This window comes from Staurois parvus, unplaced genomic scaffold, assembly GCF_062004578.1.
Source record: "Staurois parvus isolate SC_StPar_1 unplaced genomic scaffold, SC_StPar_1.0 ptg000205l, whole genome shotgun sequence".
Lineage (NCBI taxonomy): Eukaryota > Metazoa > Chordata > Amphibia > Anura > Ranidae > Staurois > Staurois parvus.
The window spans coordinates 8,890,355-8,905,005 of NW_028318001.1; the positions used below are offsets into that span (position 1 = coordinate 8,890,355).

Sequence of the window (14,651 nt, forward strand, 5' to 3'; positions counted from 1 at the left end):
CTACCAGATGGCTTAGACTGCTGCCACCACCTTGGAATGCTGAGGTATATAACCTACTCTTGGCATCACATGCGGAAGCCAAGATAACATTTAAGAACAAGAGTCCTTAAATTTTCTAATAGTGGTGTAAAAATGCGAGTCTGGCATTTATATTTGATAATTGATGGTTTTATATTGTGTCTTTATTTTGGTTGAGCAATTTATGCTTTGTGTGTTTTTACAGCTTGCGGGGGTCTGTCATGGCTTTTGCAAACTGCTGGAGTATTGGTTATGCTGGGTCTTGTGGTCCTCCCTTTTTCACCTTTTTTATGCAATTGAGTTTATTTTGGATTGATTTGGGATGGACAGCAGGACATGACACTTACCTGGATACTTCAAAATTATTTTGCACATAGTAGTATAGCCAAGATCATATGTATTTATAGTGAAGCTGTTAATTGTGGTGACTGGGAAGCTGATCCTGATTGCTTCCACTTGTATTGTAAGTATATATGGGGTGTTGGAACTATGAGACAGGTGGTTACAAATAAGTGCAGTTTATAGCTCAAAAAAAACAAACATCTCACTATCTCCACAGTGTTTTATGATGTTTGTATTGATGATTCTTTAAGAGATCGGAGTGGTGTAGCAAACTCCAGACTCTCTTCACAGGTGTCAAAATGACATTTGTTTTTGACCACAGTGATAAAATTTGAAGGAGCAGGATGGAAATTTTTTTCTTAAATTTAGGTGTTAACAGTAAAAGTGAATTTCATTCCATTCCAAAGTAATGAAATTGTGAAGACTTTCGAATGACATTTGTCCAGTTGATTCTGCAAAGAATTTTCATATGAAAGAATAATATAGGTGATCTACTAGTGTGTAATCTGCTTTAGGGACATTTTCTGCTGCCTGTCACCGTGGAGTAATCAACCTACCGATATTAAGTAGGACCAGTAGTCAGGGGAAAAAAAAAAAAAAAAGTTAAAAACTCAGGCTGGTTACAGTCTAACTAAATATAGTGTGTGTGTTTTGTGTGTGTTTTTGCTAGTGACACAACAGCATCAGGCAGTGTCCCTAAATATTAAACTTACCTGATTAACCACTTCCTGACTGCACTATAGCCAAATGATGACATCCTCCCAGAACCGCATTGCCTGGCACTCTGATTGTTGTGTCCTTTAAATACAGCTGGTCGCATAACATGGTAAAGGGCCAATCACAGCAGCCCTTTACCACGTAATCAAGGACATCTGATCACCATGTAAACACCTGCCGGTTATCAGCAGTACTACACTGTCTCAGCATGAGGAAAGTACTGACAATAACTAGCAAGTGTGAAAGGAGATCTACACTGATCAGGGCACAGATTATCAGTGCTACCTTAACAGTGCTGCCAATCTGTGGTCAGCCAGTGCAGCCTCATCAATGCCCACCAGTGCCGCCTCATCAGTGCTGCCCACCAGTGCAGCCTCATCAACATACATCAGTGAAGGAGAAAAATTACCGGTTTGCAAACTTTTATAATAGAAACTACCGATCGCTGCACGGGACCTCTGTGTGAGGTCCCGATCATGTGATCACTGATTGGCCAATCAGTGATCACATGAACAGTAGTTAAGATGTCACTTGTGACATCATTGCTTACTACTAGTGAAATCTCTGAATGATCACAGATCACATGGTACAAGGCTATTCACAACAGCCTTGTACCATGTGACAAGCTGTGACCAATCACAGCTCACACAGTATTTCTCAATGGCTGCAAGAATACAGCCAGAGAGAAATAGAAATGATTGCTTTTACAGCCTTTATGGGTGTAAAGATTAATCAGTGTAAATAAAAAAACAAAAAACCATCAACCCCCACAAGTAGTACTGTACTGCTAGGGTGACAGTAAAAAAAAAAAAAAAAATTTAAATGAAAACATTTTTGATTATAAACTAATTTGGGTTATTTTCTTTTTTTTTTTTTTTTACTAAAAAGATAATTGAACACATTTTGGCCAAGATTATAGAAGAAAGATACTTTTTCATTTATATAGCAAAAGAAAATAAAAATCCCAGCGGTGAATACCACCAAAATAAGTTTTATCTGTCTCAAAAAAATTCTGAAAAATTAATATGGGTATAGTGTTGCATGACCGCACAATTGTCAAAGTGACAGCCCTGCAAGCTGAAAATTGGCTTGGACAGGAAGGGGGTAAAAGTGTCCGGACTTGAAGTGGTTAAATATCACCTAAAGAAAGCTCTATTTGTTTGTACCCATATGAAATTTTTAGAATTCTTTTCAAACAAATAGAGCTCTCTTTAGGTGATATTTAACCACTTCCTGTCCAGACACTTTTACCCCCTTCCTGTCTAACCCAATTTTCAGCTTTCAGGGCTGTCACTTTGACAATTGTGCGGTCATGAAACACTATACCCATATGAAATTTTTAGAATTCTTTTCAGTGTTGCATGACTGCGCAATTGACAAAGTGCGACAGCACTGAAAGCTGAAAATTGGCTGTCAAGGTAAAAGTGCCCCATAGGCAAGTGGATAAACAAGTTTGTTGGTTTAATTCCAATACTTTCTCAATGTTGACTAAATAGTTTACCTTTATTTTCATGTGCTGCTTTAATATTTCATTTTCTTCAGTCAGTCGTCTTATCTGTAAATACTTTTCTTCTTTAATATTCTTTAACTGCAACTGCAGACCGACAATGATCTATCAAACAAGAATTTTTTCTATATTAGACAGGCTACTGTATATACCTACCCCAGTGTAGAAAAATACACAGAACCCTGGAAACACTTTTTCAGAAGGCAGAAGTTTTGAAAAAAAATGTGATGTTCAGCAAAGAGCTCCATCATAAATCATAAGTATAATTTCAGAATGACTATCCCATAGGAATCTTGATAAATAACAAGGGAGGAGGGAGGAAAGGAGGAGAAAGAAGAAAAGTGACCTAGAAGAATTGGGGCTATCAGGCCTCCTAGTTTATAAATATGCATGAATAAAGCCTTATGCCAAAACTTAGGATCAGTAGTATCAGCGTATACAACTATACCTTACACTCTCATTATCAGAATTTTTGTTAGGACAATTGTGTCACATAAGTTTATGAAGTGGCAGGGCCACATTAACCATTGACTGCCATATGTTAGGGTTGGAGGGGGAAGTCTGACAATTCCATTTGGAAAGTTTTTGTAGTGTTGTAGGCAGCATGGAACACAAATCACTTTTTATATGTTGTGTCACAAATACCTATAGTATAAAAGAGAGTCTACAGGGATTATCAGGCTGCTCACCGCATGGATATGTGCCACCACAGCTCATACCAGGTGAAAAAAAACAAAAAAAAAAACCAAACATACAAAACGCAGTGTGGCATATAGGGCACGCAGCATCTCTCATATTATAAAACAGTCTGTGGGGGTGAGCAATAGACTCTGTAGAAACTTCAACTGTACAGGTCTATCTCTAGTCAATATCAAAAGGGAGGCCTTACATATACCTTCCTCTTAGTCATCAGTCAGCATCAGGGTATATCCTGTCACCATGTCTGAAAGTGCTGAGTAACTCTCGAGCAGGGGCGGACTGACCATTTGGAAACTCGGGCACTGCCTGAGAGCCCGGGGTCAGTAGGGGGCCCCATGAGATGCCCCTGGTAACTTTTTCATAGGTTTTTTCAAGTTTGGGCAAGGACACAGGGGCCCCATGATCCCCTATTGCCCTGGGGCCCCATGAGTTGTCAGTCCGCCCCTGCTCTCGAGGTATCCAGATTTAAAAAAATACAAATTTAAAAAAGGAAAGTTTTAACTTTATGCTCAGAGATTAAAAAATGCTCAAGATTATGGGAAGAGTACTAGGACCTGGGAACTGGGCAGCATGTGGAAGTTGGAAGAAAAACATCCAATGGGACATGTGGTGCAAGGATTTCAAACTGTCATGGTATTTAGATACCTCTTCCCCTCCCTTCTTCCCAGGCATGATAATACGCTTTTATGCCAGACTCAGAGGGGTCCAGTAAAAAATAAAGTGTGAGGGTGGGAATATACAGTAACCAGGTGTTCACTGATCAAACTTTAGCACTCGCTTGCCTCCACACCTGGAATGTAATTTTCTTAGGAAAAGTAATATTGGGGTTAGAACAAAGACTGCAAAATACTAGATTACTCATTTCTGAGTAGGAGCCAAGCAGCACAGCCTCCAGGGTAACAGCAGGATTGGTGATGGTTTGGGAGAACCACCAGTGGTCGCCAAGACAGGGGGGCCCAGTGTTATTTAAGAAAACAGGGAAGGGCTAGACCACATCGGGATAGTGTTAATCAGAGTAGTTTTAGTAATACTGGGAGTACCACCTGCCCACATAAATGAGTTAATATGATCAATTTTATTAAAAAACTATTGAAACTGGAACCAGGATGTGGCAAAATATACACAGAAATTTAGAGAGAAATGTCATCTTTATAGGGTTAACATGACCCACAGGAGTTAATGGTAGAGATTTCCACACCACACATTTGAACTAATCAAGAAATTATGGGTTGAAGATTGAGGAGATGGGAAACCCATACAAGGGGGGCACCAATAATGGGATGGGGAGCTGAGGGGTGCAGTGGGAATTATACGGATTTATCCCAGTTGATCCCAATACCTGAATAGTCCCAAAAAGGGGCCAACAGTCTCTAGAGCTGCCACTAAAAAAAAAAAAAAAATGCCTTCTTTAACCTAGGCAGAAACAATTGAGTACTGTTCGTGATACTTTTTTTATTTGCACTAACATACAATTTTGAGGACAAGCTTTCGGGGAATGTCCCCTTCAAGGTCTAAGCAGTACTACTCACAAAGTTTTAGCAGAATGTTAGAAGAGATGTGGGGGATAAAAAAAAACCCCAGACTAGATATAAGACACAGCAAAAGCAAAGACTGGGGGGGGGGGGGGGGGTTGGGAAGGCAACACTAACAGAGGGAGTCATGCTTGAGGCAATAGTCATAAAACTTGGATAATGATTGAGGAATCCCATGTCCAAATTAAGGCCGTCATCTCGTGTCAAATAGAATTATTCTTAGTTCAAAAGTTTCTTTCCTGAATGGATTTGAAATTTCCCTTAAGAACTAAAATATTGGAGGTCTCCCAAAGTGTGGTCTGGTTGTGAGAAATGGTGTCCCACAGGTGTGCAAAAGTCATCTTTTTGTTCCTTGATGGTATGTCTGTGCAAATTCATCCTTGTTTGCCACTTCTGTCCTGTTTCGCCAACATAAGATCCTTTGCTACATTTTCTGCACTGGATAAGGTACACAACATTACTGGAAGTGCAGCTGTATGATCCAGAGATACTGAAGATCCCTTTTGAGTGTCTGACACTTTTTGATGGATTGATTTGGTTGCACAGTTTTCAGCGTTTTCTATTGCAGGGTTTGCTTCCATTATTTGTGACATCTTGATCAGAAGGACGTTTCCTACTGATTAGTTTATTTCTGAGATTAGGGGGTTGTCTGAAGGCCAGTATTGGTGGTTGCTGGAATATTTCTATCAGAGTTCCATCCTCTGTTATGATGGGTTGTAAAGCTTTGATTATATTTCTTATTCCCTCTAGTGCTGGGTTGTATGTGGTTACTAGAGGTACACGGTTGTTTTTTTCTCTTTGTACTGAAGTAGATTTTCTCTCCAGTTTCTCAAGGCTGTGTTTATGCTGATAGTTTTGTCCTTGTAACCTTTCTTATGGAAGGAGTCTGCTAGTGTCCCGAGATGTTTATCTCTGTCTCTTGGGTCAGAACATATCCGGTGGTATCTAATGGCCTGACTGTGTATGATGGCACGTTTCATGTGTTGGGGGTGGAAGCTAGAAATGTAGAGGTAGTTGCATCTGTCAGTGGGTTTCCTGTATATTGAGGTGTGAAGCGTATCATCCCTGATGTATACTGTGGTGTCTAGGAAGTTGACGTGTGTGTGAGTATTCCATTTTTAGTTTGATTGATGGATGAAAAGTGTTGATCAATGAGTAAAATTGTTGTAGGCATTCTTCACCATCTGTCCATATGATGAAAATATCATCAATATAGCGATAGTATCTGCATGGTTTTTGTTCCATGCTGTTCAGGAATTTTTCCTCCAGGTTATTCATTATTCAACAGTTTTATGACCATCACCTCAAACATGACACACTTTGTTAGTGTTGTCTCTCCCCCCCCAGTCTTTGCTTTTGCTGTGTCTTATCGCTAGTCTTTTTTTTTTTCTTCATCCCCCACATCTCTAACAGTCTGCTAAAACTTTGTGAGTAGTACTGCTTAGACCTTGAAGAAGGGGACATTCCCCAAAAGCTTGTCCTCAAAATTGTACGTTAGTGCAAATAAAAAAAGTATCATGGACAGTACTCAATTGTTTGTCGCAAATGCACGAATACGGCTACAATCACCTTAACCTAGGCATTAATTATTCTTGGAATCATCTTCAAAACTTACACCTTATTTTTTGATTGCAGTCTTGAAATTTTTCATCAGTCTGAGTTTTAGGAGATGTGGGGGCAAAAATATCTTGGTCAGATGAACAAATTGTTCATGTGCCACATTTTTCTGCCCTGGAACCAATTGCTTTTGGAGTATCTATTTCTTTTTACTGCAATGCAACTTTTGCGAGACTGTTCCATTCATACATGCAACAGTACTTTGTATATCCGAGCTGCATTCCAAGCAGCAGAGCTACTGTTTGATCTCCACAGATATTCCAGTTGTGCTTGGTGTACTGGATGTGCATGCAGCTGTGCACAAAGCAGTTCCATGTTTTCATATGTTCTTTCATGCGTGCAGTATAGCTAGCCGGTATTACAAATTGCAAACACAGGATTTCTATAAAACGGTATGCGATAGGTCAAAAATTACAGCTTATTCTTGTGATCAGCCAAAAATCTTTAAGATACACCAAAAAAAGTGTTCAGGAAGCAAAACCTTTGTTGTCCAGTATAACCATCTTAAAGTTACTTGGATCACCACTTATTGAGTTAATTACAGATCGATATTTTACCTTTTCTTTTTCTTGGCTGCGTTTGGTTAATGCTTCAATGGCTCCAGACACGGAATCCTTTTCTGAAGGACAACAATATAGCGCAATAAGGATATTAAACTAGTTTCCTGAAGTGTAATCCATTCCTCACAGCACATCTGAGATGTGAAAAATAACGCTAACAAAATAGGATTTCATGCAAAATTATACTCTGGGTTGACACACGTGCAAGGAATCTTTTCCCATTAAATATCTTGAAGCATCTTTATGAAAATTCCTCCACCCCCAACCAAATGGTTGAAAGTGGCATTGTAGCAATCCCCTCCTTTAATATTTAACACACAAACATGCGCAACACTTTAAAAAGGAAGCCCATCATAAGAATAGGCTGCCATTACAAGACTCCTCCTGAAGCTGTTAATTGCCTGTTGGGACACAAACATTCCAGTTTCAACCCAGAGTCTGATTTGAAACAGTGGTGGATGGGGCAGACTGACCATTTGGAAAAACTTGGGCACTGCCCGAGGGCCCAGGGTCAGTAGGGGGCCCCATGAGATGCCCTTGGTACCTTTTTCATAGACTTTTTTGCATTTGGGCAAGGACACAAGGGCCCCATGATCCCATATTGCCCAGGGGCCCCATGAGTTGTCAGTCCGCCCCTGGTCTTGCTATACAATGAATGTGGATTCTGCTGTACATGCATGGCTCAGGCATGAGACCTCAAAAGGAGTTTGCACAACTCCTAGCAGGCCACAAGGTGAAGGTTCTATGAGGTGCTGGGACAGACAAGTCAAGAATTCAAGGTTGGGGGGATTTATGTAAAAACGTGTAACTGTACTAAAACTAGAAAAGAAGTACAATTGGCTTTACGGAAACATTCTAAACATTCTGGATTTCCTCTTAAAAAAAGAAAGTATGCACCTGTAATGGCTTCATCGTCAGACTGTCTCTTCAGTCCCAGTGCAATCTCAAGTTCTTCTATCTTTTGATCCCTCTCCTGTAGATACAATGTAAAAGTTAAGAGGTCTACTTTAGAAAGTGGTATTGTCTTTGCTCAAGAATGTTGCTTGAGACTGTCACACTATGCCCCATGGGGATTGTAGAAGTAGATGTGTAAGGGTCTCTCCAGAGGCTTTGGGTTTGTGTCGATGGTACCAGTTTAAGTTTCTCATATGGAAACGCAAAACCCACTTCGAGTGGAACTTTAATCAGAAAACTAGGTCCTGCTAGATCACTTCAGGAAGTCCTTTTTGTAGGTATAGATACGCAAAACATTAAAAGTACATATACTGTTTAAAATCCAATAATTCTTCTGGAACTCCCTACCCCAATCTGACTGACCATCACCTACCTTGTCCAGTTTTAGACCATTCCTGAGAACTCTTCTCTTCAGGTGAAGCCCATCATGCCTATTCCTATATACACCTATGCCCCCCCCCCCCCCATCAGCTCATCCTACAGTTATTACCTTTTGTATCTCCCTCTTAGATCATAAGTGGTAAAGAGCAGGGCCATCTGATTCCTACTGTATCAAGTTGTATTGTATTAGTACTGTCTGCCCTTATGCTATAAAGAGCTGCATAAACTGCTGGTGCTAAATAAATCCCAAATAATAATTCACTGTCTAACCCCGCACCATACATGATTAGTTGCTATTTTTTGCACTCTGCCAAAAACAGAGGCCAATCTGCTGACAGCCTAAAGATTTACTGCTGCTCAGGGGATCTGAGCTTGAGAAAAATGGCAGCCTCCAGCAAGAAGAAACAGCAGCAATGCTGGAGGCAATTTACAGCACATACTACATTATAGTAGCATAATTATTAATGTGTAATGTATTTTCCTTACTAAAGAACTTTTTTTAATCACATTATGTGTAAAGTTCCGCTTTAAAGCTCATTGACATGCTCAAGACTCTACCTATGTGAACATTTGTGGTTATCTGTAATAGGTTTTATACTCCTATGTCATTATGACATCTCCAGTGGGATACCAAGTTGACTTACTGAAAAAAATTGAGAGTCTACCATATTCATGAGCATTTCCACACACTTTCCAAGGTAAAGTGTTAACTTGAATTCACAATTGTAAGCTGAATTAACCCAAACTCCATTGACTGTACAGACCGATATCAGCAAAGCAGGAAAAATTATGCACTGACCTCTACTTTTTCCTGTTCAGCCTGGAACTCTTCATATGGCACATAATTCTCATCCAATTCTTCCACTGCTTGACGGTAAGCATGATTCTTTATGGCTTTCTTGTACATTTCCAGTCTGCTTTCCAGTTGTTCCTCTGTGGTTTCTTTAAAGTCTTCAAACCTTTTACTAGTGTTAAAAAGCAGTGCCAAAATACAATACTTCAGGTCACAATAAGAAAAAAAAATTTTTTTATAATACATACTGTATATTTTAGTTCTCAAATAAATGAACAGGACAATTATCAAGTGTGATGAAAAACAAAAATAAATTTAGCAACTGTTCAGTTTTATCTTTCCAAGTTCACTTTTGGACCAAATACCTCCAAGTCTCATCAAGATGAACCATCTGCTGATACATTGCTTCCCCCATCTCCTTTCTGATCTGCAGTTCCAAAAGCAGTTTGTTTTGTCTTTCAGTCATCAGCTTTTCCTTCAGTTCTTCAATCTTTCTCAAAAGATCCTATTGGATTAAACAGTCATGACACCACCAGATACAATATAAAAAAAATGTTTTATACCAATTACAATCATATTTGCTTTATAAAATCTCTGCTGCTCAGATAAACCACTATATCTAAAATTGCATGCCAAGAATCAACATAGTCAAGCCTTGAACTATGGATAGGCAGAGGATGATTGGACTGGGAAGGGGCCTGACCACCCCTCCCCCAGTATATGGAGATACTTCCACATTTAGATCTTGATCAGAGTGGTACCCGTAGTGACCGACAGTAGCTGGGCATAATACAGCCAAAAACCATTCTTCCAGAACAGACTTTCTTGGCTGTCAAGATGTTATGTAATAAAATCCAAAGAGCTGAAAAGGAAGTCAGTGCTAGAAGAAAAGCGGCTATTTTGATGAATAAACCTGAGATTTTGAACATACTACACTATTTTGGGCATTTGTTTTCTGGGGCTCCTATCTGGAGCTTTCACTCCCATAGAGAAAGCACTTTTGCCATTCTGAGAGGAGGTTTTTTCCTGGAGAAGGGAACACCTGGCTTACCTTAAGGGGATCCCCCGGACCTGTTACAGGAGTCTGTGATGACCCACCGTGAGGGAGACGCCTGGCTGCCTGGATTCTGATGTTCCCATTGCCCGTGATGCATAATCACACATGCGCATAACCCATGCGTTTCCGGTGAGTGCGCATTTCTGTTACTCTGATAAAGTGGAAGCCGTGGGATCCCGTACCTCTACAGTTTATCATTGTGATACCAGATTATCACTCTATTGACTTTTTATTCTTCTTAGCGCTGCACTTCATTATTTTAGTTTGACTGTTTATATTTAAGGCATTATGGTTGCCTAATGTGTTCTAGCTGCTGACATCTTTTAGAGCGCTCACTACTTATTTTATATGTACTTCTATTTACCATTATCAGTTTGTAGCTGCTCTTCATTTGTTTTTACTTAGTATCCTACTGTAATATGGGGGACATTTTTGATCTCAGATCCTCAAGGGGCGCAATCCCTGAGGATTTCTACACATTAGATAATGATGACAGTGATGACTTAAAGGGACTCTTTGTACATCTAAAAAATCTAACTACTGCCGAAATTAAAACCTTATGGGATGTATCTTTCTTGGAAAAGTATATTAAAGAACAGATGGTTCCCAGATCACTCCGGTGGGACGTACGCCCAGATTCGGAGGATCCTAGTAGCCATTTTGAGTGGTACCAATTTTTTAATAACACTGGCATTGACCTTCTAAAGTTTCTCATTATACGCAAAAAGAAAAAGTTAGCTTATTTGGATAAAGAAATTAATTTAGTGCGAGAGAAATTAACCCCTTTTAAAGATAATGAGAAATATAAATTTGAATCCGACAAATTAAAGGTTCATATGGAAGGGGTGGAAAAAGAACAGAAAATTAAAAAGAGGAAAAAATATAATAGAGACTATAAAGATTATTCTGACAAAATGGTTTTTGATTGGCAGAAACAATTAGACCCTGTTAACCAACCAGTCCCTAACCACATACCTCCTATGATGGGACCAAATAAAAATCAAAGCAGGCCAATTATGAGAGATCATGAGTATCAACATTATGTTCCACCTACCTACAATAGATATGAACCTTTGCAGAACGTTCATGATGATAATATAGGATCACGAGATTTCCGTTGGTATTCAAATACCACTAATGCTCCATCTGAAAATCACCATCCCTATCCTCATAATGAATATGATAGGTCGTATGGGAATCAATACCCCTCGGGGTCGTATAATTATGACCAATACCAACCTCAACAGTTTAAAGGGCAACATAATACACAATACTCATCTCCCAGGACTAATAAAGGGGGTAAAAACTACAACAGAGGTAATTACCATAAACCCAAACATGACAACTCCCGATCAGGACCAGCTAATTATAATAACAATAAGAACAATAATAAACCATTTAACAATAACTTCAGACCACCACCCAATTCGGATTACTATTACAACCAGCAACAAAATCCTGATTACTATCAACAAACTACCAATTATCCCCATCAGCCTTTTTTAGGGGTGAGCAATACAAGAAAAAGAAGGGACACAGGAGGGGAAAGAGAGGAGGGAAGAGAACAAATGGACACTCCAAAGAAAAGGAGGGTGTAAACACACAAGGTATCTTTAACCTTAGTGGAACTAACCTTACAGAAAAAGAGCTTCACTTGCTTGATAAAGGATTGAAATATGCCCCATCAAAAAACCTTAATAAGTTTGAAACCTATATGGACATACATAAGTTCGCATGACAATTGTCCCTGAAAAGGTATTTTGCGAATAATCCTATCAATAGGGATGTATCGATTGGAATATACACTCATTCTAATCTACGCAATGCATCCACCTATAACCCTCCCCCACAAACTCACTCGTATGTGAATCTATTTAGAGACAAGGTCTTGAAAGAATTGAGGGAAATACCATTTAAGAGATCTTTTGACAGAACAGGCGACACTAAAGCCATTAAATCATTATTAGAAAGGAAGAATTTGGTAATAAGACCAGCAGACAAAGGTGGGGGTGTAGTGGTTCTCAACAAGGAAGACTATATCAATGAGGTTAACAACATTTTGAGTGATAATACCACTTATGTTCGTTTACCTAAGGATCCTAAAATAGAGTACAAACGTTCTCTTAAAAACATCATTAACAAGGGGTATGTAGAGGGTATTCTGAATAAGAAAGAAAAGTCCTATTTATGTCCAACAGCACCCAAGTTACCAGTCTTGTATATATTACCGAAGGTTCATAAGGACCCCATAAAACCACCGGGGAGGCCAATAATAAGCGGTATTGGTTCTTTATCCTCTAGGATTGGTGAATATGTGGACTTTTTCCTCCAGCCACTCGTTTTACAAACTGCAGCGTATTTAAAGGACACCAAACAGGTCCTAAATGAGGTCAGCTCCCTAGTTACTTCTCCCGACACCTTTTTGGTTACAGCGGATGTCGCTTCTCTATACTCAAACATTAACCATAATGATGGCATGGAAGCGGCTGATTTCTTTTTAACACAATACAGTCCCTTACCTGTCACCCAGAAGAATTTCATTCTAGAGCTTTTAGAATTTGCTATGTTAAAGAACTATTTTTGGTTTAATAAAGACTACTATCTGCAAACAAGAGGCGTGGCAATGGGGGCAAAGTTTGCCCCCTCCCTGGCAAACCTATTTATGGCTAGGTGGGAGGAGGACCTTATTTTTGCCAGAGATTGGCCTGAACTGTTGTTTTACAAAAGATATATCGATGATATCTTGCTTCTTTGGAATGGGGAGGAGGAGTCTCTCATAAACTTCTTTAACTCATTAAATAATAATACCCTTAACATCAAACTCACATATGTTTATAGCCGTGAGGAGATCAATTTCCTAGACTTAACTCTTGTCAACTACATGGGCAGGATTACCACTAGATCTTTCTTTAAGGCAACAGATCGCAATAGCTTTATCCCTCTTGGGAGTTGTCATCATCCCAATTGGCTGTCTAATATCCCTAAAGGACAGATAATGAGGATCAGGCGCAATTGCTCGGATTATGAGACTTTTCACGTTCAGGCCAATATCTTAAAACACAGGTTTCTAGAGAAGGGATATAGTGAGACAACCCTTGATCATACTATTCGGGTAGTGGCGCAGATGAATAGAAACACCATGCTGACTGATAAAACAAGGAATAATCAAAAGAAAAAAATCTGCCCATTTGTCACATCCTTTTCAACCCAATATAAGGCAATCAATAAAATAATGAATAACAATTGGGGTATTTTAAAAATGGACCCGGTTCTAACAGCAATACTACCGGAGAAACCGGAAATTGTATTTCGGAGAGCAACTGCTGTTAGGCACATGATTGCACCAAATGTTGTGGATCCTCCTAATAACATTTCTCTGTTTAAGGATCTAAAAGGGTTTCACCCCTGCAATAAATGCATCATCTGTAAGTGTGACAATACCAGAAAGAGGAAAATCAGTACATTCCAATCATCAGTTACTGGAAAAATTTATAACATTAAACATTTCATCTCTTGTCATAGCAAATTTGTAGTGTATTTACTACAATGTCCCTGCCACAAACAATATATTGGCAGGACAACAAGACGTCTACGTGACCGTTTACGCGAGCACGTCTCCAATATCAAGAAGGGTTTCAGGGAGCACTCATTATCTAACCACTACCGCCTCCACCATAATAAAGACCCTTCTTCACTCAAATTCATTGGGATTGATGTAATCAGTAACCATTGGAGGGGTATTAATAAAACTAGGGCAGTTTCCCAAGCCGAAACCAAATGGGTGTTTGAGCTCCAAACTTTACATCCTCTGGGCCACAACATTGAGGTAGACGTCAATTGCTTCATTGCTAACAACTGACGGTCTCATTTCATATTTTTTATTTTTCATCTAATCATATATTGTGACTTGAGCTTTCTTTGTACATTATGTTTTATTTATGTTGGACTATCACCTTGGGTTTATTTCCAGCATGAGAGTTATTTTCCCAAGCTTATATCATTTTTCTATGTGTATAACATTTTAGTGTTTGAAATGTATCATGGGAGATTTTTTTCCATATGCTTAAACTTCTAGTATTTGACATTTTATCATATACCTACTCTGACTGTTATACCAGTCTTTTTTATCATTAATTGCCCCCTCCCGCCCTGTTTCTTGCGTTTATTTGGGCGACGGGCGTAGGAAGGAGTATACGGTTTCTATTCACTTTCTTCTGGTTTTAAAGTGTTTTGGGTTTTTTACCCTTTTTTATCCTGATTTTCTGTTGTTTCCATATATCATTATTATGGGGCTTCTATTCGATATCCTGACTGGGTCTGGTATTGTGATATTAGATATACTATTCTGCCAGATCCAATACATGATATATTTAACATCTGTGTTTTAAAATTTTATATCCTCATCTTATTTCCTTATTGTAACATGTATGCGTTTGTATCTTGCATCTTGCCGTGGTCCGTTATATAGCTTATG

At 39.1% G+C, this 14,651-nt stretch overlaps 1 protein-coding gene across 3 annotated transcripts in view; it reads right to left on the reverse strand.

The window, feature by feature from the left end:
- Positions 1-14,651, reverse strand: part of LOC149461360 (kinesin-like protein KIF20A) — a 49,796-nt gene that overhangs the window by 1,399 nt on the left and 33,746 nt on the right. For 2 of the 3 annotated variants that reach the window (XM_089678480.1, XM_089678481.1), the window contains exons 14-18: positions 9,486-9,625; positions 9,127-9,292; positions 7,890-7,965; positions 6,990-7,051; positions 2,579-2,689 (exon numbers count right to left, since the gene is read on the reverse strand). In XM_089678480.1, the coding sequence (XP_089534606.1) occupies positions 2,579-2,689; positions 6,990-7,051; positions 7,890-7,965; positions 9,127-9,292; positions 9,486-9,625 (555 nt within the window). Of the gene's footprint in view, positions 1-2,578; positions 2,690-6,989; positions 7,052-7,887; positions 7,966-9,126; positions 9,293-9,485; positions 9,626-14,651 lie in introns of all 3 variants that reach the window. The other variant, XM_089678482.1, reaches the window with a different exon arrangement.